Source organism: Balaenoptera physalus (assembly GCF_965194825.1).
Source record: "Balaenoptera physalus genome assembly, chromosome: 12".
Classification (NCBI taxonomy): Eukaryota; Metazoa; Chordata; class Mammalia; order Artiodactyla; family Balaenopteridae; genus Balaenoptera; species Balaenoptera physalus.
Genome location: NC_138897.1, coordinates 88,754,204 through 88,774,116, shown reverse-complemented (window position 1 = coordinate 88,774,116; position 19,913 = coordinate 88,754,204). Strand labels below are relative to the sequence as shown.

The 19,913-nt window shown below is 47.7% G+C and overlaps 2 protein-coding genes and 1 long non-coding RNA gene across 4 annotated transcripts in view; 1 reads left to right on the top strand and 2 right to left on the bottom strand.

The window, feature by feature from the left end:
* Positions 1-19,913, bottom strand: part of LOC309640033 — a 201,406-nt gene that overhangs the window by 48,857 nt on the left and 132,636 nt on the right. The window lies entirely within an intron of this gene.
* Positions 651-18,590, bottom strand: P2RX4 (purinergic receptor P2X 4). Of its 2 annotated transcripts, XM_082418086.1 has the most exons (13): positions 18,501-18,588; positions 17,492-17,803; positions 13,439-13,586; positions 10,363-10,434; positions 10,174-10,246; positions 9,627-9,723; positions 5,390-5,470; positions 5,144-5,285; positions 4,909-5,045; positions 2,398-2,491; positions 2,214-2,279; positions 1,776-1,871; positions 651-1,275 (listed from the first exon to the last, which is right to left on the bottom strand). In XM_082418086.1, exons 1-13 carry the CDS (start codon positions 18,563-18,565, stop codon positions 1,249-1,251), a joined length of 1,410 nt encoding a protein of 469 aa, XP_082274212.1. In that variant the 5' UTR covers positions 18,566-18,588; the 3' UTR covers positions 651-1,248. The 2 variants fall into 2 exon arrangements, 1 of the variants encoding a protein (XP_082274212.1); XR_014251984.1 differs by lacking the exon at positions 651-1,275 and having other exon boundaries at positions 4,909-4,974; positions 18,501-18,590.
* IFT81 (intraflagellar transport 81) overlaps positions 18,505-19,913 on the top strand; it is a 193,680-nt gene continuing 192,271 nt past the window's right edge. Inside the window, exon 1 of the mRNA XM_082418063.1 lies at positions 18,505-18,594. The gene's annotated coding sequence lies outside the window, so the exon portion shown is untranslated. The remainder of the gene's footprint in view (positions 18,595-19,913) is intronic.

Sequence of the window (19,913 nt, the reverse complement as noted above, 5' to 3'; positions counted from 1 at the left end):
AAATGTAGCTTGAACCAGAACTTCTTCAAAGGGGTCTGTAAACTTCTTTCTTTTTTCCCCAGAGCAAGAAAAGCCCAGGTTGGCCATTTACCCCGCAGAAGCAGAGCACTTCTAGAATAAACGTTCCCTTCAGCTGTTGGAAATGAATTCATAACAAGGAGGAGGGGCAGGCTGCTTTCTTTAGGGAGATCCTGAACACCTGATGCAGAATGAAGTCGGTGTGAAGGCGAAGCTAGAAATAGCTTCATTAACATTTCAAATCGGTGGCAAGGTAGGTGTAGGGGGTGCTGCTTTTGGTTGGAGGTTTCTGGAAGGCAAATGAGGAGGAGGGAGGATAAACCACCTTCATGTCACCTAAAACTGTTCCCTGTAGTGTAGACCCACACTTTTATGTAAAATGTAAGCACCGGTAAGACAAATAGTACACCACAGAAAAAAAATCTTGTAAACTCTATAGGAACACAAGCTAACGAAGATCAAACTTCTTAGGCTTTAGGAGAAGTTTAAAGTAGAAAAAAAAACAAAACCTAAGCTCCAGCAATACTGTTTCAGGAGCACAGTGAGCTGGGATAACAAATGGATTTACTGGTCCAAGTAAAGGGGAAGGAAGGAAAGTTCTAGCTCATGCCGTGAAACCACACAGACAGAGATTAAGAAAATCATTTGTTTTAATATTTGGTCCTCAATCATCTCAATGTAGCTCTTCTCAAAGGAAAAACAGTAGCTCCGCCTCATGACCTTGTGGTTGAAGCCTCTGGTTGGGGGAGAGGAACAGCAGCCCGCATGTGCCGAAGAGCTACAAGCACAGCCAGGTGTCCCGCCTTCCTTATACAGTGCTTGAGTGGAGCTGCCGGGCCTCGGAGGACTGGGACTGTCTCGAAGGGGGCTGGAGATGGGAGCTTCTGAGGAGACCTGGCCCTGGAGAAGGCCCTGGCCCTGTAGCCACAGCCACTTCACTGCCCTCGGGCCAGAGCTTGCCCCAGTGACCCCAAATAGAAGGAACAGCAGAGGTGACCCAGCCACAGACAGGAGGTGACCCAGCCACAAACAGAAGGTGACCAATGTGCATAGTGGTTTACTACGCAAACCCTACACACAAGACATGGGAGCAGCTGGGCAACCCGGCAGTATTTGTGGAGACTGACTCAGAATCTGGAACTTCCTCTGGGGTGACATGGCAGGCAGCCTTTTCTCCCTCCTTGCTGTGCTCTGATGAGGGCCAAGGAAAGCCCAGGTGTGGGGTGGGCATCATTGGTCCGTCTCATTGCCAAGACCCTGCAAAGAACAATATGCTTATCGTCAGTTGATATGCTTATGGATACATGTGCACCTGCCCTGTGCTGCCTGCAGGCAAGCCTGGACCATTTGGGGCAGGTGGGAATCGGGCACTTTCCCTGAGGACGTCTGGACAGCCCTGCACAGCTGAGCGTATTCAGGTAGGTCCTAGGGGTACCCAACCCCTCTTGCTCTGCAAGGCGAATTTAAGTAGAGTGTGGACAGAGGTTTTGTCATGATATCCGTTATCATAACTAACCTGAGACATCACTGATTAAAATGAAGGCTAGATTTTAAAGAGTGAGTCCATTTGAAGAAAAGTATGAAGTAAAGGCTAGTATAGATGGTCTAGAAATGGAGCAGATGACAAGAGTCACATGTGACTGCCTGAGTGGACAACACACCTAAATGAACTAGGGGTTCTCACCGCTGGTACAAGAGGCAGGTGAGGTAGGGCGCTTGGACCTTCCTGCCTGCTGGGAGCTCAGGAGGTGGCCTACCTGCTCGTAGTCTTCCACATATTTATATTTCTTCTCCCGATAGTAGTATCTTTTCTTCATGCAGTAGAGAACTATGACATCACACAGCACTGTCGCCTGAATGTAGCACAGGGCAAGAAAGAATGAGGCAGGATGCTTTGGCCCCTATTATTCTGTGTGCGCCCCTTCCCACAAAGCCTGGGATCTTCCAAGGAAATGAAAGGCTCCTCCATCTCTCCAGGGGGGAAAAGGTTAGGGCCCGAGGGGCGTGGTCTTGGAGAAGGGCAGGAGGAAGCAGGCGGGGATGGGGAAGGGAAATAAGCCTGGAGGGTCGAGCCTAGAAACAAGTCTGGGGTCAAGGGGAAGAACCAGGATGCCAGCAGAGGGTCTCAGCTTGCTGTGCTGGGGGGGGTCCCAGCCCCAGGTGGGTGGCCAGAGAGGTCTAAGTGAGACACTCACCACCCCTAAGAGCGCCAAGCCGGAGCCAATGTTGATCATGGTGGGGATGATGTCAAATTTCCCAGCCTGCAAACGATGGGAGAAAAAGAAGTTGTGATAGGGGTGGGGAGAGGGCCCCTTGCCCCTGGCCAGCCCAGAAGAGGACCAGTGGGCTCTGAACGAGGGGAGCCGGCGGCCAGGCTACCTTTCCAAACACGATGATGTCGAATCGGATGCCGTAGGCTTTGATGAGTGTGCGGCGCTCGGTGCCGGTCAGGTCGTTGTAGTACTTGGCAAACCTGGGAAAGGAGGCCGGGTTAGAGGGAAAAGGCACAGGGAGGCCTGAGACAGCCTCTGGGTCCTGCTGAGGGATGTCAGAGCGAACTCCCGAGGCCCTGGCGGAGTTGGCACTGGCTTAGGGCTCGCTCTGCCTGCTGAACGAACCACACTCGAGCACCTCGGGGCTTCTCCTGGCTAATGTGAGCCACGCAGAAGGAGGGCTGGCCTGTTGAGGAGGAGGGCGCTGGGGCCCACAGGGCAGAGGGTCTGGAATGCTGGCACAAGGGCGCACGAAGAGATCCCTCCTCTGTCATCACCCTCACTTCCTACGACTTAAAACGGAACTTCCTCCTCTGAAAGTCCTTCCTGATACAGCTGAGCCCCGTCTCTCTCAAGGAGACCCTGGCCACTAACAGAAGGTGGCCAGCCAGCAGTGATGGCCAAGTCTGCTTTGTGGGTGGGGGGACCGAGCATCTCAGCACTGGACATTTTTTGTATTAAAGAACCATTGATCCATCAATTGGATGAGTGGATAAACAAAATGTGTTATAGCCACACCATGGAATATTATTTAGCCATAAGGAGAAGTACTGATAAATGCCACAACATGGGTGAACCTGGAAAAAGACCATGATGCTAGGTGAAAGAAGCCAGTCACACAAGGCCACATATTGCATGAGTCCATTCCTATGAAAGTCAAGAATCGGCAAATTAGGTAGATTAGTGGTTGCCAGGGGTTGACGTAGCTGAAGGGATAGAGGGATAGAGCTAAAGGGTCTGGGGTTTCTTTCTGAGGTGATGAAAATGTTCTGAAATTGACTGTGGTAACAGTTGCACAATTCTGTGAATATACTAAAAACAACTGAATTCTATACTTTAAATGGGTGAACTGTGTAGTATGTGAACTATATCTCAATAAAACCATTTAAAAAGGACACCAGGAGGGGGAATTCCCTGGCAGTCCAGTGGTTAGGACTCTGTGCTTCCACTGCAGGGGGCACAGGTTCAACCCCTGGTCGGGGAACTAAGATCCCACATGCAAAAATAGAACAAGAAGGGGCATGCTGGGGGGAGAACCACTGAGACCGATACCATTTGCTGCCCGTGTTATACAGGGGATCCACCAGGAGCCTAAGCTGTGGCCTGAGATCTGTCTGGCCCACAACTTCCATGCCATGGTCCAGGCCTGGGGAACTCAGGTGGGGCTTGATGCTGGTGGAGGTCAGGGGGATGGATGTCCTTGTGAGGGTCCCATCGGCTTCTCTGTTCTGGGGTTCCAACCCAAGCTTGAGGTTTTCCACAGTGGTTTCTACGAGAAACTGTGTAACCATAGAGATAGAGCAATGCAAATCAGACTGCCTTACTAGGGAAAAATGCAAGGATCTGCCCTTCTATCAGTGAGCCAGACGGTTCAAGAGGACAGCAGATGCTCTGTGCATTTGATTCCACACATCACCACTAGAGGGAGACAAGAGCAGCAAAAGAGCACCACTGACCCTACTTGGAAATAGGGTCTTTGCAGATGTAATTAGTTAAGATGCAGTCATACTGGATTAGGGTGGACCTCAAATCCAATATGACTGGTGTCCGTAAAGGAAGAGAGACAAAGGACACAGAGACACAGGCACAGACGGGAGAAGGCCACGTGACGACAGAGGCAGAGACTGAGTAATGTATCTATGAATCAAGGACCACCAAGGATTGTCAGGAGCCACCAGAAACTGGAAGAGGCAAGGAAGGAGCCTGGCCTGCTGACACACTGATTTTGGGCTTCCAGCCTCCAGAACTGTGAGAGAACAGATTCCTGCTGTTTCAAGCCACCCAGTTTGTGGTCATTTGTTACGGCAGCCCCAGGAAACAAATACACAGCACTTCTAGCGGGGAAATACCAGCAAAGGCCTTTCCTGAGGCTAAAACTTGTATCCCCTGCACCTTGGAGATTCTGGGCGCCAGATCAACCGAGAAACCAATTCATGGATCAGGCCCCAGGGGCCTTTGGACTGGAGGACCACAGGCTCATCCACTTGTCCAAATTAGTGAGCAGAGGGACTTCCCTGGCGGTCCAGTGGTTAGGACTCCACGCTTCCACTACAGGAGGCCTGGGTTCAATCCCTGGTCGGGGAACTAAGATCCCACAGGTGCACAGCCAAAAAAAAAAGAAAACTCAGCAGGGTCCTGGCTGAGGCTGGCCGGCCCAGGAAAGCTAAAGCAGACAGTCGTTCTGGAGGCAAGAAAAGGCGAGGAGGGCTCTCACAGGTCGGGATGCCACAGGGGCAAGGCCCTGCTTGGACCACTCTCCCTGGCACACGCCTCCCCACCTGCCCGTGGGGTGCCGCCTGAGTGCTGGTCTTGGGTGGGCGTGGAGGCCCCCACTGGGGAGTGATGCAACTACCATCACCCCCAGCACATGAGGAATGGGACCCAAGCTCACACCCACCTGAAATTGTAGCCTGGGGACACGTTGTGGTCCACGTCCCGGGTGTCCAGGCGGCGGAAGGAATACCTGGGCAAGCAGAGGGAGGCAGCTCTGTCCAGGTTGCAGTTCCATTTGATCTGGATGCCCATGATGCCTCCCTGTGGGTTGCGGACAGACAGAGCAAGCCTTCCTCAGAGCCCATTCTAGAAGGAGATGTGTCAAAGACTGTGTTAGAAAAGCCACGACCGGCACCTACCTCGACAGCCATGTCCTGGAAGCTGTGCCCTGCATTCTCCACTGTTTTGCCAAGTCGGAATATGGGGCAGAAGGGATCTGTTTTAGCGTCATAAATGCACGTTTTGAGGTAGGTAGTGGTGATGTTGGGAAGGATATTCCTCCTAAAGTTGGGAGGAAGCAGAAAATAGGAGCAAGGAAAACCTCAAAGAAGAGCCAGAAGTTTCTCCAAGACACTGGTGAATTCACACAGCTGGCCACCACTTACTTGCTGAAATTAAATTTGGGATACCAGATGTTGTTCTTAATCAAAAGAGTGAAGTTTTCTGCAGCCTTTAAAAAAGCAGGCCTGAAAAAAATTACAACATATTGTTAATAAAAGTACAAACATATGTACATTCCTAATATACCTGGGTAATATTTTCAAGTCGCATACACATGTGTGTCTTATAATGTCACTTTGCCAAGAAAAAAGTAAAACATATCTCGTCTTTTCTACTTTCCTCTGCATAAACACTAGGTCAAGAGAGGAGACTGCAAACCAAGGCTTCTGATTTCTTCCAGTCGTGGAAGGGCAGGGCCTCTTCCTCAAGGCAGCGGGAATTTAAGAACCTGAGGAATAGCTAACGAAGGGTGGGAGGGGTGGTGCCTCGTGGCCTCACTAGAAATCACTCATCCGGCAGGTGCTGGGTTTCAGGGCTTACCTCCCTCAGGTATTCTCGGGAATGCTCAACAGATCTGGTTTGATACAGCCACTATGGAGAACAGTATGGAGGTTCCTTAAAAAACTAAAAATAGAACTACCATACGACCCAGCAATCCCACTACTGGGCATATACCCTGAGAAAACCATAATTCAAAAAGAGTCATGCACCAAAATGTTCATTGCAGCTCTATTTACAATAGCCAGGACATGGAAGCAACCTAAGTGTCCATCATCAGATGAATGGATAAAGAAGATGTGGCACATATATACAATGGAATATTACTCAGCCATAAAAAGAAACGAAATGGAGGTATTTGTAGTGACGTGAATGGAGTTAGAGTCTGTCATACAGAGTGAAGTAAGTCAGAAAGAGAAAAACAAATACAGTATGCTAACACATATATATGGAATCTAAGGAAAAAAGAAAAAAAAAAGGTCATGAAGAACCTAGTGGCAAGACGGGAATAAAGACACAGACCTACTAGAGAATGGACTTGAGGATATGCGGAGGGGGAGGGGTAAGATGTGACAGGGTGAGAGAGTGGCATGGACATATATACACTACCAAATGTAAAATACATAGCTAGTGGGAAGCAGCCGCATAGCACAGGGAGATCAGCTCGGTGCTTTGTGACCACCTAGAGGGGTGGGATAGGGAGGGTGGGAGGGAGGGAGACGCGAGAGGGAAGAGATATGGGAACCTATGTATATGTATAACTGATTCACTTTGTTATAAAGCAGAAACTAACACACCATTGTAAAGCAATTATACTCCAATAAAGATGTTAAAAAAAAAAAAAAAAAAAAGAAGCGAAAGCAAAGGTGAATTCACCTACAGGCTGGACACAAAAAGTGCATGTCTGCTGCTGCACCGCCTCTTGGAAGTGCCATGTCAGCTCCTGCTGACAGTAGGAGTTGAATTCCCCAAGGGGACCTCACTGCTTTGGAGGGCTTCTACAGGAGGATCTGGCACTGTAGACTGACGCCTCAGTGGGGGGGGGGGGGCCCTGACCCAGGTGGAATCTTTTTGTTTGTTTGTTTGGCTGCACCACATGGCATGCAGGATCTTAGTTCCCCGACCAGGGATCAAACCCGTGCCCCCTGCAGTGGAAGCGTGGAGTCTTAACCACTGGACCACCAGGGAAGCCCCCCAGGTGGAATCTTCGAAGCTATAAAAAACCTCAGCAGTCTTCCCCACCCTGAGAAAGGAGCAAGGCCAGTGACGAGGCCACACAATGTCGGGAGCTGAGCCTGTCGCTACCGCTGACAAAGACCTTGACCAAGGCACTTCTTTTGGGGCTTTGAATTCCCTCGTCCCTGTATCAAGGGGATGGACTATATCAAGGTTTCTCAAACTTCTGTCACTCCCTATACCACTGTGTGCCTCATGTGCAATACTTGTCTTTAAGATTAACCCTCCTTTAAAAAAAAATTGAGGTGAAATTCAGAGAACATAAAATTAACCATTTTAAAGTATACAATTCAGTGGCATGAAGCACATTCACAGTGTTATACAACCATCACCTCTATCTAGTTCAAGAACATCTTTATCACCCTGAAATGAAACTGTTTGCCCATCAAGCAGCTACTATCCATTCTCCCCTCCCCTCAGCCTTCGGGAACCACCAATCTACTTTCTTTCTCTATGGATTTGTCTATTCTGGACATTTCATATGAATGGGATCAGACAGTATGTGACTTTTTTGTGTCTGGCTTCTTGCACTTAGCATGTTTTCGAGGTTCATCCCTGTGGTAGCCTGTGTCAGAGCTTTTTATTCATTCCTTTTTATGGCTCAGTAACATTCCATTGTACGTGTTCACCACATTCTGTTGATGGACATTTGAGTTGTTTCCACCTTTAGGATAAACTCACTTTTTTTTTTTTTTTTAACTGACATTCATTTTGAAATAAAACTTTCCATCATGACCATAAAAAATATCGTTTGCCACAAGTTAGAGGTCATCGTTCAAATAAATATAACTAAGAACAATGTCATTACGAGCCGTGGTACATATTTTTGTCAGCCCAAGGTGCTGAGCCTGGGGCTTGTTCTCGGTGAGAAATGGAAATCAGCGAGGGACAGAGAGGTACTGAAGACACTGCAGACCAGGATCTCCTCCTTGATATCAGCTAGGGGCTGAATAAGAGCGGAGATGGGAAGGCCTTTCTCTCCATGTGACTCAGTGCTGAAATTTCGTGTATCAGTGTACACTTAAAAATCATCCTACACTGGATTAGATCTATAACAGCGCTGATATAGGCATACATATAGCTGATTCACTTCATTGTACAGGAGAAAGTAACACAACGTTGTAAAGCAATTATACTCCAATTAAAAAAAAAAGATCCATAACAGCACTGTCCGGTGAAAATATACTGTGAGGCACAAACCACACTGTAATTTAAAATTTCCTAGTAGCTACATTAAAAAGTAAAAAGAGGGAATTCCCTGGCGGTCCCGTGGTTAGGACTCTGCACTTCCACTGCAGGGGGCGCTGGTTCCATCCCTGGTCGGGGAACTAAGATCCCACATGCTTCGCGGCCAAAAATAAAGTAAAAAGAAACAAGTGAAATGAACTTTTCTGTAATAAGCCAATATATCTATAATGTTACTCTAACATGTAAACAACACAGAATGTTATTAATGAGATACTACATATTCTTTTTTTTTTTTTTTTTTTTTTTTTTAAATAATAAGCCTTCAGAACCTGGAGTGTATTTTACCCTGAGAGCTCATTTTGGACCCAGCTGCATTTCAAGTGCTCAGTAGCCACACATGGCCACCGGCTCCATAAAATCCTTTCTGGCTCCAGAATGCTAGGATTCCTCGTCTTCTAGTACTTCCCTCCCTTGCTGGAGCTGCTGCCCTCAGCAATCTGCAGTCCTCAACATTTTCTTGTGTTGCAACATACCCAGGATGAGGCTCACATGGTTACCTGCTCCCTTGGGCTTATCTAGGCCTCAGTCTGAACGCTGAGCAAGAAAGGCCCCAGGGTGCAAGCACTTCTGAGAGCATTACTTCTAACGCCACCCACTCACAGCACAGCTGATCACAGTTAGGAAGAATGTTATTCTAGGCAACCTTGAACCTACTCTAGTTTATAAAACACACTTTAACGGACATTAATAATTTTCCTGCCCAGCATCTGTACCCCTTTTTTCTGGTAACAGAACCCCACACTTCCTTTAAAAGCCACACCTCCCCCACTCTCAACCTGTGTCATTTGGGTGGGTCTGACTCCCCCCCCCTAGCTAGGAAGGCACATGACCCAGGCCTGAGCCATAAGCAAAATCCATCCCACAGCCACAGTGATGGGCTGGACGGGTTGACAGAGGTGGCTGAAGATGGATAGGTCTAGAATCTCTACGGACAGCTGGGCAGGGAGACTAGGGACTATGCCATGGGTCCTGCAAATGAAGCCACCACGGAGGGAAGGAGAGCCAAGAGGTGGCGACTCGGGTGCTGTCCTTTGAGCCCCAGGTCTAGCCATGCTGGGATCTCTGTGGTTAGTTGAACAACTAACACAGTTGTACATACCCGTTTAAGGCCCTGAGAACTGTTTCCTGTCAGTTACTTGCAACTGACAGAGACCTAATGTAGCAATAAGTCATATGCACTCTTATCATGAGTGACAAACACCATGGCCCACTAGCTGCCTTGTGGTTGAGAACCGCCAGCCCAGGGAAGCCTGACTCCACAGGCTGACACCAAGAGCACAAAGCCACAGCTCCCCTGCCACCTCTCTCAGGCCCGAGACCCAGCGTTTAGGGCACTTCTGTCCCTTTGGCAGGACTCACGTTGGCACTTGTGTGTCGTCCTCCACCGGGCACCAGGCGGCCACCTCGCATGTGTTCATGGTCTCGTTGAACGGCACGCACCTTCCTGTCGCAACTCCTACAGGGGCGAGGGGCACCCAGGTCTATGGGGGTCTCCTACTTTCTACTTTGTGAGGCAGAGTAGAAACTCCACCATGCATCCTATGCAATCAATCTTGAGCTAGTCTAATTCTGGGATTTAGACAGCATCCAGAAATTCAAACTGGAGGAAAAGAGTTGTCTGAGTCCTAGCGACATCACTGCTTTGCCAATTGCAGGGCTGGGCTGATGCCGAGCCATAGGACAGGGCAAGATCTGGGATGGCTTCTGGGGTGCAGATGACAGAGACGAATGTCGAGAGGGTCCCAGGACCCCAGTCTGGACACCAGGCTCTCCCAGGCTCGTGTGGGGGATTTCTCCATCCTGGAGATTTCCCTCTGAGAGGGGGCCCACGGGGGAGGCAGTGTGGTCGGGGGCTGCCCTCCCCAGGCTAAGCGTCTGCTGTGGAGTCACAGCCACAGGTTTGTACCATTGCTGTGGGTGCCTGCAGAGCCAGCAGTACAGGTGGCATCAGATTCACACACAGTGGTCTTATCTGGAATCTGGAAAAAGAAGAACCAGTGAAAACAGGTTTCACATGGCCTGGTCCCACCCACAGTGGGACAGGCACAGAGAGGTGGGTATGAGAACCGAGGCTCTTCCCCAGGAAGCTGCCTACCTCAGGACAGAGGCCCTGGGTCTGGTTCATGGTGACGATCATGTTGGTCATGATGAAGAGGGAGTTTTCCTCCTGTAAAGCAGGCAGAGGGGAGACAGTGCTGCATATTACCTTCCGAGGAACCAAGCAGAGCCACAGGGAAGGCCCTTTACTAGGACAGTGCCTTCACTTCCCCCCCTGTGCCATGCAGAAAACAGTTAAAAACACTGATCTTATCGTCTCCCACTCTCACCGATGGGAGTTTATAACCTAACTGAAAACAGGGACCCCAGTACTTGCACACATGTTCACAGCAGCATCATTCACAATAGCCTAAAGGTGGAAACAACTCAGTGTCTATCAACGGATGAATGGATAAACAAATTGTGGTCCATACCTGTAAGGGAATATGACTCAGCCATAAAAAGGAATGAAGCACAGACCTGGCTACAACGTGGATGAACCTCAAAAACATGATGCTGAGTCCAAGAAGCCAGACACAAAAGGCCACGTAGTGTATGATCCCATTGATATGAAATGTACAGAATAGGCAAATCCAGGAACAGAAAGTAGATTAGTGGTTGTGAGGGGGTGAGGGAGAAGGTGGAAAAGGGGATGATAGCTTAATGAGTGTGGAGTTTCCTTTTAGACTGATGAAAATGTTCTGGAACTAGACTGACGTGATGGTTACACGACATCGTGAATGTGCTAAATGCCACTGAATTTTTCATTTTGAACTGGTTAATATTGTGATACATGAATTTCACCTCAGATTAAAAAAACATGTCTATACCCTGAAATGGTTCCTTAATAAAGCTTGACTTGTTGAGGGAAAGAGTCAATAAGTGCTCAGAATATCCTCTGCCAACTGGATTACCTCACGGGCGCAAAAACACGAGACCTCAAAGGTCTCAAGTTTGGCTGGTTCTCTTTCCTAACAGGAACTAAAATAAATACATAAAACATTCTATACAGAAGACCCAATCAGGGCTCGCCATTGACACGTCTCCTTTTTTTTTTTTTTAAATTCATTTATTTTATTTATTTTATTTTTGGCTGTGTTGGGTCTTCGTTGCTGCGCGCGGGCTTTCTCTAGTTGCGGAGAGCGGGGTCTACTCTTCATTGCAGTGCACGGGCTTCTCATTGTGGTGGCTTCTCTTGTTGCAGAGCACGGGCTCTAGGCACACGGGCTTCAGTAGTTGTGGCTCGCAGGTTCTAGAGTGCAGACTCAGTAGCTGTGGCACACGGGCTTAGTTGCTCCACGGCATATGGGATCTTCCCAGACCAGGGCTCGAACCCATGTCCCCTGCATTGGCAGACAGATTCTTAACCACTGCACTACCAGGGAAGCCTGATACTTCTCCTTTTGAGAAAGTTCTGTTTTCTCCTCCTATGTATGAATGTGCCAAATGGTTGATTTAAGTTTCTGGAGAGCAATTCACTTGGGGATGAGACTGAAGAATTGTTAACGGTGACCTCCCAGTATAAGGAAAAAAAGACAAAGACCCTGCCAATTCTAGTTGGACCTCCTCCTTATTGGGCGCTGGTGCTCTAAAATGAAATTCTCTGAGCATTTCATACTCCTGAGAAGAGCAGTCAGTGCTGGGAGCCATCAGGGAAACTCAGGGACCAAAGGGTCTGTAGACATCTCCACTCCCAGGTCTGACAAGGTGGTGGACGCTCTGGGAATAGTTGGCATCTTTCAAAGACAGGCCTGGAACAAAGCATGTTGGGAAATGAGGAAATGGCCACAGGAGGGGGCGTGAGGATGTGGCAGGAGGCCCGGGTCAGGCGCCCTAGCAGGCTCCCGTGTTCCATATGTAGACACACTGCTTGCTTGGTGTTTACAGAAGGCTGCTGCTGCGTCTCTCCTGAGTTAGACCTGAACAAGTCAGTGTGGTTTACTTTTTGTTTCCTATTTCTTATCTATTTTAAGTTTAGGGAAATTTCAGTCTGGAGATGAGCCGAGTAGATGCGGTGCAAATAGATGTTTGTGTTCCATCTTTGGAGGAGCAGAAGCATATCGTGAAAGCTCATGAAGAGAGCCCTGTGGAACTCACACGGCCCTCAGCTCCGATCCGAGATGGAAGGCGGAGTTGCTGTGTGCTCCTTTCCACTGAGGGGCAGAAGCAGGGGGCCGTACCCTTCTGAGGGTCCAGTAAACAGACGGAGTGTGATATTCCGAGCCTGCCAGGACGAGGCCGTGGCTTCGTAGGAAGCAGAGGTCCCGCTGTAGAGACAGGTGCATGCCAACAGCACCAGCTTCCTCCAGCAAACTATGAATCCCCTGTTCCATTTGACCTTTATGTCTTATTAGCTCTGATTTCTCTCTGGGCACCCCACAAGAACCTTCTTTGAGAAGGCAGAGGGAAAATGAACACACTTGAAGAAAGAGAGTTTCTGAAGTCCTTGCTCTGAGCCAAGAGTTGGCAGCTTATCTGAATGTGGCCACCCCAGTCACCCTAGCACGTGGGCCATCTGGAGGGATATGTGGGGTTTGACTGTGGATCAGAGCCATTATCATGGTTAAAGAGAGTCAATATTTAACTTGGAGCTTTGTGGATTAACAGACGGGAGACTAGGAGGCTGCATCAAACAGTTTCTTCCCTTCCCTGTGTTCCTGATGGAATCCTATATGGGTATGGCTGTTTCCTTCTTCTTTGGCTTTGGGTCTCTAATGGCTGTTAAAGTTTTTACGCTGTCTGAAAAGATTTACCTTGTGGGTTTACAACAATAAAGCAAATCACAAAATGTGGAAAGGTAATAGTTCCACCTGCATTTTTCCCAGGATTTAAAACATATGCTTTTCCACTTTTCAAGTCCGGCGACAGACTCACATGTCCACATGGAAAGCTTCCTCTGTGTAAGCCAGCCATGTTTTAGGGCTGAAGAAACGTAGCTGATTGAATATTACCTGTTAGACCCTAAGCCAAAAAGAGGTCTGTCTGCACTGCTTTCTTGGACTAAAACAATCAGTCTGGGCATTGGTGATGTTAGAACTCTGGGCATGACAATCACTAATCAAGAGTGCAAAGGTGAAGGGAAAGCAGCTAACTAGAGGCTTGAGCTTTAGACAGCGACACAGTGGGAGGCTTACCTGAGCTGGAATCACGTAATCGGCCACATCCCAGATCCGGAATCCAAGTTTAGAAGTGTTGGTCGTGGTCACACCCTTGGCTTTGGCAGTAACGGAGCTGACCACAGAGTCCATTTCCTGGTAGCCCTTTTCCCACACAAACACCCAGCTACAAAATAAAACAGGTCTCTTAAATTGCCATTAGGATTGCATGAATCTGAATTAATGCTAGGGAGCCTCTGGTAGCCAGAGGCTGAAAGTATGATGTTTACTTGTTGTGACTTTGCAAAAGTTAACTTTGTAACTTAGCGCAGTGATCAGCACAAAGAAAATGCTCAGTGAATGCTGTCTTTATTACTAGGTATTTGAACACTTTCAATGCACTGTGACCTGCAGAATCACCATGAGATAACAGAAATTATGATAATGATAGTTACCATTTGAATGTGTTTAGGTGCCAGGTACTGATCTAAGCTCTTTATGTGTATTAACTAATTTAATACTGACCACTTTATAAGGCAGGTGTCATTATTGTTCTCCATTTTACAGAGGAGAAAACTGCAATTCAGAGAGGTTAAGTCACTTGCCCAAGGTCACACAGCTAGTGAATGGCAGAGTCAGCATCTGAACTCAAGCTTTTTGCTTTCGAAGTCTCCTTTCTTGCCCTCTATGCTATATATGCCCTCTAGAAAGGAGAATCGTATCTTTTAAGTAAATGTATAATAGTTTCTTACTTTTTCTCTAAGAATTCAGGTCACATGTATGTTTCTCTCCTCTGAAGTGGGGACTTCACTACCAGCCTGAATAATTAAAAATCTGAAGGCATTGGTGCATAGTGGTTAGGACACCGGAACAGACTGAAGCCAGCCTATCTCACTAGGCATAAATTTGGCCAAGCTGCTTAACCTCTCCGTGCCTGTTCTTCCCATCTATAAGATGGGAATGATAACAAGACTTCACAGGATTGTTGTGACGTTACATGAGTTAATGCATGTCAAATGCTTGGAACAATGTTTGTGAGCCATTATCGGCAGGCTGAAATTGGCCACGATGGGAGCATTTACACCGTGGAAATTGGCCAGTACTACAAATCAGAACTCCTCCCCATCAGAGCTGTTGCTAAACATCAATAGTGACTACTATTGTTGTAATTTCTAGAATCAAGAAATGCTACTAGCATCCCTCTCCCCTCCTTATAAGCTCTAGGTGCTGAGACTTCAGAAATTTGCTTATTTGGTTACTTATTGTCCGAGTAGTCTCCAAGTTCACTACCCATCTTAGAGATGGGCTTTTTCCCTAAGAAGTTCTCTTCTTCAGGGTTTCTAGGAATTCAGCTGCAGTATAAGCTTCCATTTAATTCTAGTCAGACACAGAGAAGCTTAGAGCAGGGTCACTATTATTTTACCACCAAGTATAGTCATCCCTTGGTATCCATAGGGGATTGGTTCCAGGACCCCTGAGGATACCAAAATCCACAGATGCTCAACACCCTTATATAAAATGGCATAGTATTTGCATGTAACCTATGCACATCCTCCCCTATACTTTAAATCATCTCTAGGTTACCTATAATACCTAATACAAAGTAAATGCCACGTAAATAGTTGTAAATACGATGTAAATGCTATGTAAAAATAGTTGCTGGCAAGTGGCAAATTCAAGTTTTGCTTTCTGGAACTTTCTGGAATTTTTTAAAAAAATATCTTCTATCTATGGTTGGTTGAATCTGTGGCTGCAGAACCTGAGGATACGGAGGGCTGACTGGACAGTGAGTTGCTAAGTCAGAGACACATGGTTTCACCCCAATCACTATGTAAATAACTATTACCTCATCCTGTGACTGATAATACAATTAGATAACTGAGAAGTGTTCAGTCTCTCTCTCTTTTTTTTTTTTTTTGGCCATGCAGCACACAGGATCTTAGTTCCCCGACCAGTGATTGAACCCGTGCCCCCTGCATTGGAAGTGCAGAGTCTTAACCACTGGACTAGCAGGGAAGTCCTGTTCAGTCTCTTTTTGAGGAAGGATTACCTTTGGTCACTACTGGAAAAGAGACCACAATTTCACCAAGATGAACTGAATCAGAAAGTTAAGAGATGAGGTTTTTTAAAATTTTTCTTAAAAGCCCTAAATTCAGATCCTGAGTCAGATCTGATCACAGCAAGATGTATAAAAGCAAAGCATTTACTGCTTAAAAAATCCTCATGATAGAGGCAGACAACACTCCTTAGGAATCCTGTAAAGCTGCACTGCCCAACAGAAATACAACGCGAGTTGTGTAATTTCAACATTTCTAGTAGCCATGTTAAAAAGTAAAAAGTAACAGGTAAAACTAATTTTAATGATATGTTTTATGTAACTCAACATATCCAATATACGTTAATGCTATCAATATAAGATGTATTAATATGACATTTAATTGTTTTTTTGTACTATGTCCTCGAAATCTGGCGTGCATTTTACAGTGATAGCACATCTCAATTTGGAGTAGGGATGTTTCAAATGCTCAACAGTTTCATGTGACTCCTGGCTACCATATTGTACAAGTGCAGATATACTGTATGCAGTCTAGAACTTTACAGATACAAAGTAGATGTAAACTGATTTTCCTATGAGCAGCAAAAGCCAAAAGGAAAAAGCTGCATGACAGCTCCTGATTCCAAATGCTTCAGGTCCAACCCAGCAATATGAGTTTAGTTAACCAGCTTGTAGCGGGTCTCAAAATTTAAGGGTGCATCACAATCACTGGGGGGGCAAGGAGTTGGTTGTGATGGTACTTAATGTGACTTAGAGTCCAAACCTGGGGGTAGACCAAGTGGTTCTGATGCAGAGTTCATACCTGGAAAGCCCTTTTACTGACTACTGTCAGTACCTACTGCTGCTGCGCTGATAGATGGTAGAAGCCAAACCTGCCAGATCATGCGGATTCCCTTGGGCAGTGTTAACAGATTCCAAGCCCCACCCCAGGGTGGGGGGAGGCGGGGGATGGTGTCCTGTTACCTTTAAACAATTCCTCAGATGAGTCCTTCATGTTCAGGTAGGTTTGGGAAACACTAGGACACTGGTTCCCAAAATTTGCTGCACATCAGAATCACCGGGGGAGTTGGTCATACTCTACAGCACTTGAATCAGAAACTCTGGGTCTGAGAGCCAGCAGTCAGTATTTTTTAAAGATTTGCAAATAGCTCTATGTGCAGTTTGGGGAACACTGTATTAGGCCTTTTAAGGAAAACAACCCCCCCCCCCACGGTGCAGCAGGTTAACATCTGTCAGCTCAGCAGCTGTAGACACCATAACACCCCAGGTGGACCTTGAAAGCGGGCCCAGTTGGTAAATTAATTTCCACCTCCTCTCGAGTTTTATTACATTGTAAGGGTGCATCAATTAAAATTAAGCACTAGGTGAGGACTGATGGTGGAGGGACATATAAGCAAAGAGGGCAGCATGGGGAACGAGGAGGCTAAGGCAGGTGCCTATACCAAAAACTCCAACAACCTCATAAAAGGAAGGAACTGAACTTTAAGTGATTTTTGAAAGCGTGACCTCTCTATTATCTTGGGTTACCATATGATGCTCAAAGGAAAGGACAGGAAGCCACAGACCCAAAAGGAACCAAGTGGAAATCCCAAACCTTGGTTTCTGTCAGCAGGTCATCAGCATGGGAAGTGCAGGGCAAAGAGTGAGTCATTTACGGCAAAGCCCTCCCACTCCCAGCCAAAGGACATCATGGAGCAAGTCCGAAGGGACAGGAAGCATGAATGGCGAGGATGAAGGTCTAGCTAGGCTTTGCCTTCAAGACACAACATCAAAGCAGCCTCTGGACCCGGAGCCGGCACAGAGCCCGTCCCCCTGGTGGCTAGGGTCGGGGGTGGAGGGCTGGGGGAGTAGGGATGTATCCCTGGCTTCGGGTCTTTGTCCCCTGGACCCCACCTGGAGGGGGCTCGCGGGGCTCGCGGGGACCTAGGCCAAGATGAGCAGGTGCGTGGCCGGGACCCAGAAGGGGCAGTTCCCGGCCGTCGGGTCCCCTCCTGTCCCCGGGACCCCTCGGGGTCGTCGTCCGCGGCCGCGCTCACCCGATGACGTAGGCCAGGATGAGCAGCTGCACCGCCCGGTTCATGAGCCCCACTTTACGGCTGCGGATGAGCACGATGCGCGGCGTGTCGTACTCGAACAGGAAGGCCGCCAGCACCGCGCAGCAGCCCGCCATGGCTGGCGCCCCGCTGCCGCCGCGCCGCCCGGCTCCGCGCTCTGGACCCGGTAGCCGGACCCGCCGCCGCTTCCCCGCCCGGGAGCCCCGCCCGGCGCGGCCGTTCGTGGGGGAGGGCCCGGAAGGAGGCGGCGCTGACCCTCGGGGGACGGGGCCGGGCGAAAGGCGTGACCTCCCCCTCGGGTACGAGTGCCGCGCCGCCTCAGGAGGGCCGCGGGAGAGCGACCCTCTCGGGGGGAATGGGGCCTGGGGGAGGGGGTGACCTCCTCGTTGGGAACGAATGACCCCCTCTGGAGAGGGACGGGGGAATAATGACCCTTCCCCCCCAGAGGGCCTGGTGGAACGAGCGACCCCCCTTCAAGGGGGATGGGCTCCACGGGGACGGAGTGACCTCTCCTTCAGGAACGAATGACCCCCATGAGGAGGACCGGGGAGGACCGGTGACGCTCAGGGGAGATAGAGCCCTGAAGGAGAGAGTGACCTCCACCTTGGGAACGACATACACCCACCCCCGAGGGGCGGGAGGGGTAATGAGCGGCCCCCGTGGGTGGGTGTCTAGGAGTGACCTGGGGGCGGGGTGGGGCGAGGCGAGGCGCTGCGGGCAGCTTAGGGGAAAGAGCAGTCTCTCTCCTGCAGGCTCCAGTGGGGGGCAGCGCTGCCTTCTCGCTGCAGGAGGGAAAGCCTAAATATCCGGTACCCTAGGGACCCTTGGCTGGAGCGACACACGCTGCAAGATAGCCTTCTTAGAATTGAAGCCAGGCCACATACCTACTCCCATTCCGATGCTTCCTTAGTTGTAGGACGGGAGGAAGCAGCCTGAGCCTGGTGAGGGGTTTCTGTGACCATCCTTTGAACTGAGAAAGTTTTATCACAACTTTCGGGAGAATTGGAAAATAGAGGGAAAGTGGAGGAAACACCCACAGTTGCACCACCTGAACATAATTTTCCACCTGTGTTCATTCCCTTCAGGTATGTTATCATAGGTATGTTTTATATTTAGTTTCATTAATTCATTCAACAAGTGTTAATAAACACCTTCCATATCAGGCACTGTCTAGTGAACAGAAAAAACCCAAACATTCTCTCTTCATGGAGTATAAATTCTAGCAGATAATTGTGTATACGTTTTTAATTTGTAAGCATGGTCAGTGATGGTGCTTTTCAATTCCTGATTCACACTACATGTTTTCCATGTTACGGCAGACTTGTCCTAACGGTGATTTTTAATCTATGGATTGTTTCTTCAGTTAGGGATGATTTCCTTAACCGCTCTCTGATTGCTTCTAGTTTGTGGATCCTATGCATAATCTTTAACACACCATTTTAGGTCTTTTCCTGGAAGTGAGATTCCTAAGCCACACCACCTTGTTTTTACAAATATAAAAAGGTGAATAATAATAAAATTTGAGGAAGACAGTATCTGCCTCTGGAGATGGACTTGTCATGTTAACAGGAGGAATATAGCTGCCACCTGCCTCAGTTCAAAATGGTCCCAGGAAAAGGTGGTGACAGTTTAAGTGGGATTTTATTCATTCTTTGACAGGTATTTACTGAGTGCCTGTTGTGTGCTTAACAGTGTTCTAGATGCTAGGCATATGAGGGTGAACAGACAGATAAAGTCTCTGCCAAAATGGAGCTTTGTGTAATTGGGGGGACTTAAATTCTGTGTAGAAAAGAAAACCCAGTCACTAAATTCTCACTGGAAAGAAACTTAAAAATACTTTTCCTTAAGAGTCAAAACACATTTACAGCTCTCGTGAATACTTACCCCATAGTAATGAGATGGTCTTAGCCTTACAGATCTTGAATTTAAATGGTTTGTTTGTGTTTTTGAACAAAGCCAGTTAAGAGAAATGTACAAATAAAAGTTTTTGTAAGTAAGTGCCTAGTTGGTAGTGTAACCTTAGGCTCAACCAGAGAAGCTGATCCTGAAAAATGATTAGGAAAAAAAAAATTGTTTCATTTACACTCTTGCCCTGAGTTTATCTCTTTTTAAAAACAGCTCTCTTGAGGCATAATTGACATACAGTAAACTGCACATATTCAAATTATACAATTTTATAAGTTTGACATATGTACCCACCCATGAAACCATCAGCACAATTAAGATAGTGAATATATCCAGTGCACTAGCCAGAGTAATCTTAGTTTATAAAGTAAAAGTGACTGCTGATTACAGTCGGGATTTTTCACATAATCTTTTTTTTTTTTTGCAACACAAGTCAGTCTTTATTGAAAACTGCAGTATTAATACATAACAATTCTTGTTACAATAAACGTGCTTTTAA

Excerpts from the sequence above, each read along its gene's own strand:
- P2RX4 (XM_082418086.1), bottom strand. The coding sequence starts at position 18,565 with ATGTTCAGGTGGTGCAACTGTGGGTGTTTCCTCCACTTTCCCTCTATT. Across the intron at positions 10,247-10,362 it reads CCCAGGGCCTCTGTCCTGAG|ATTCCAGATAAGACCACTGT; the intron begins GTAGGCAGCTTC and ends TTCTTTTTCCAG. Across the intron at positions 5,286-5,389 it reads CCCAAATTTAATTTCAGCAA|GAGGAATATCCTTCCCAACA; the intron begins GTAAGTGGTGGC and ends TCCCAACTTTAG.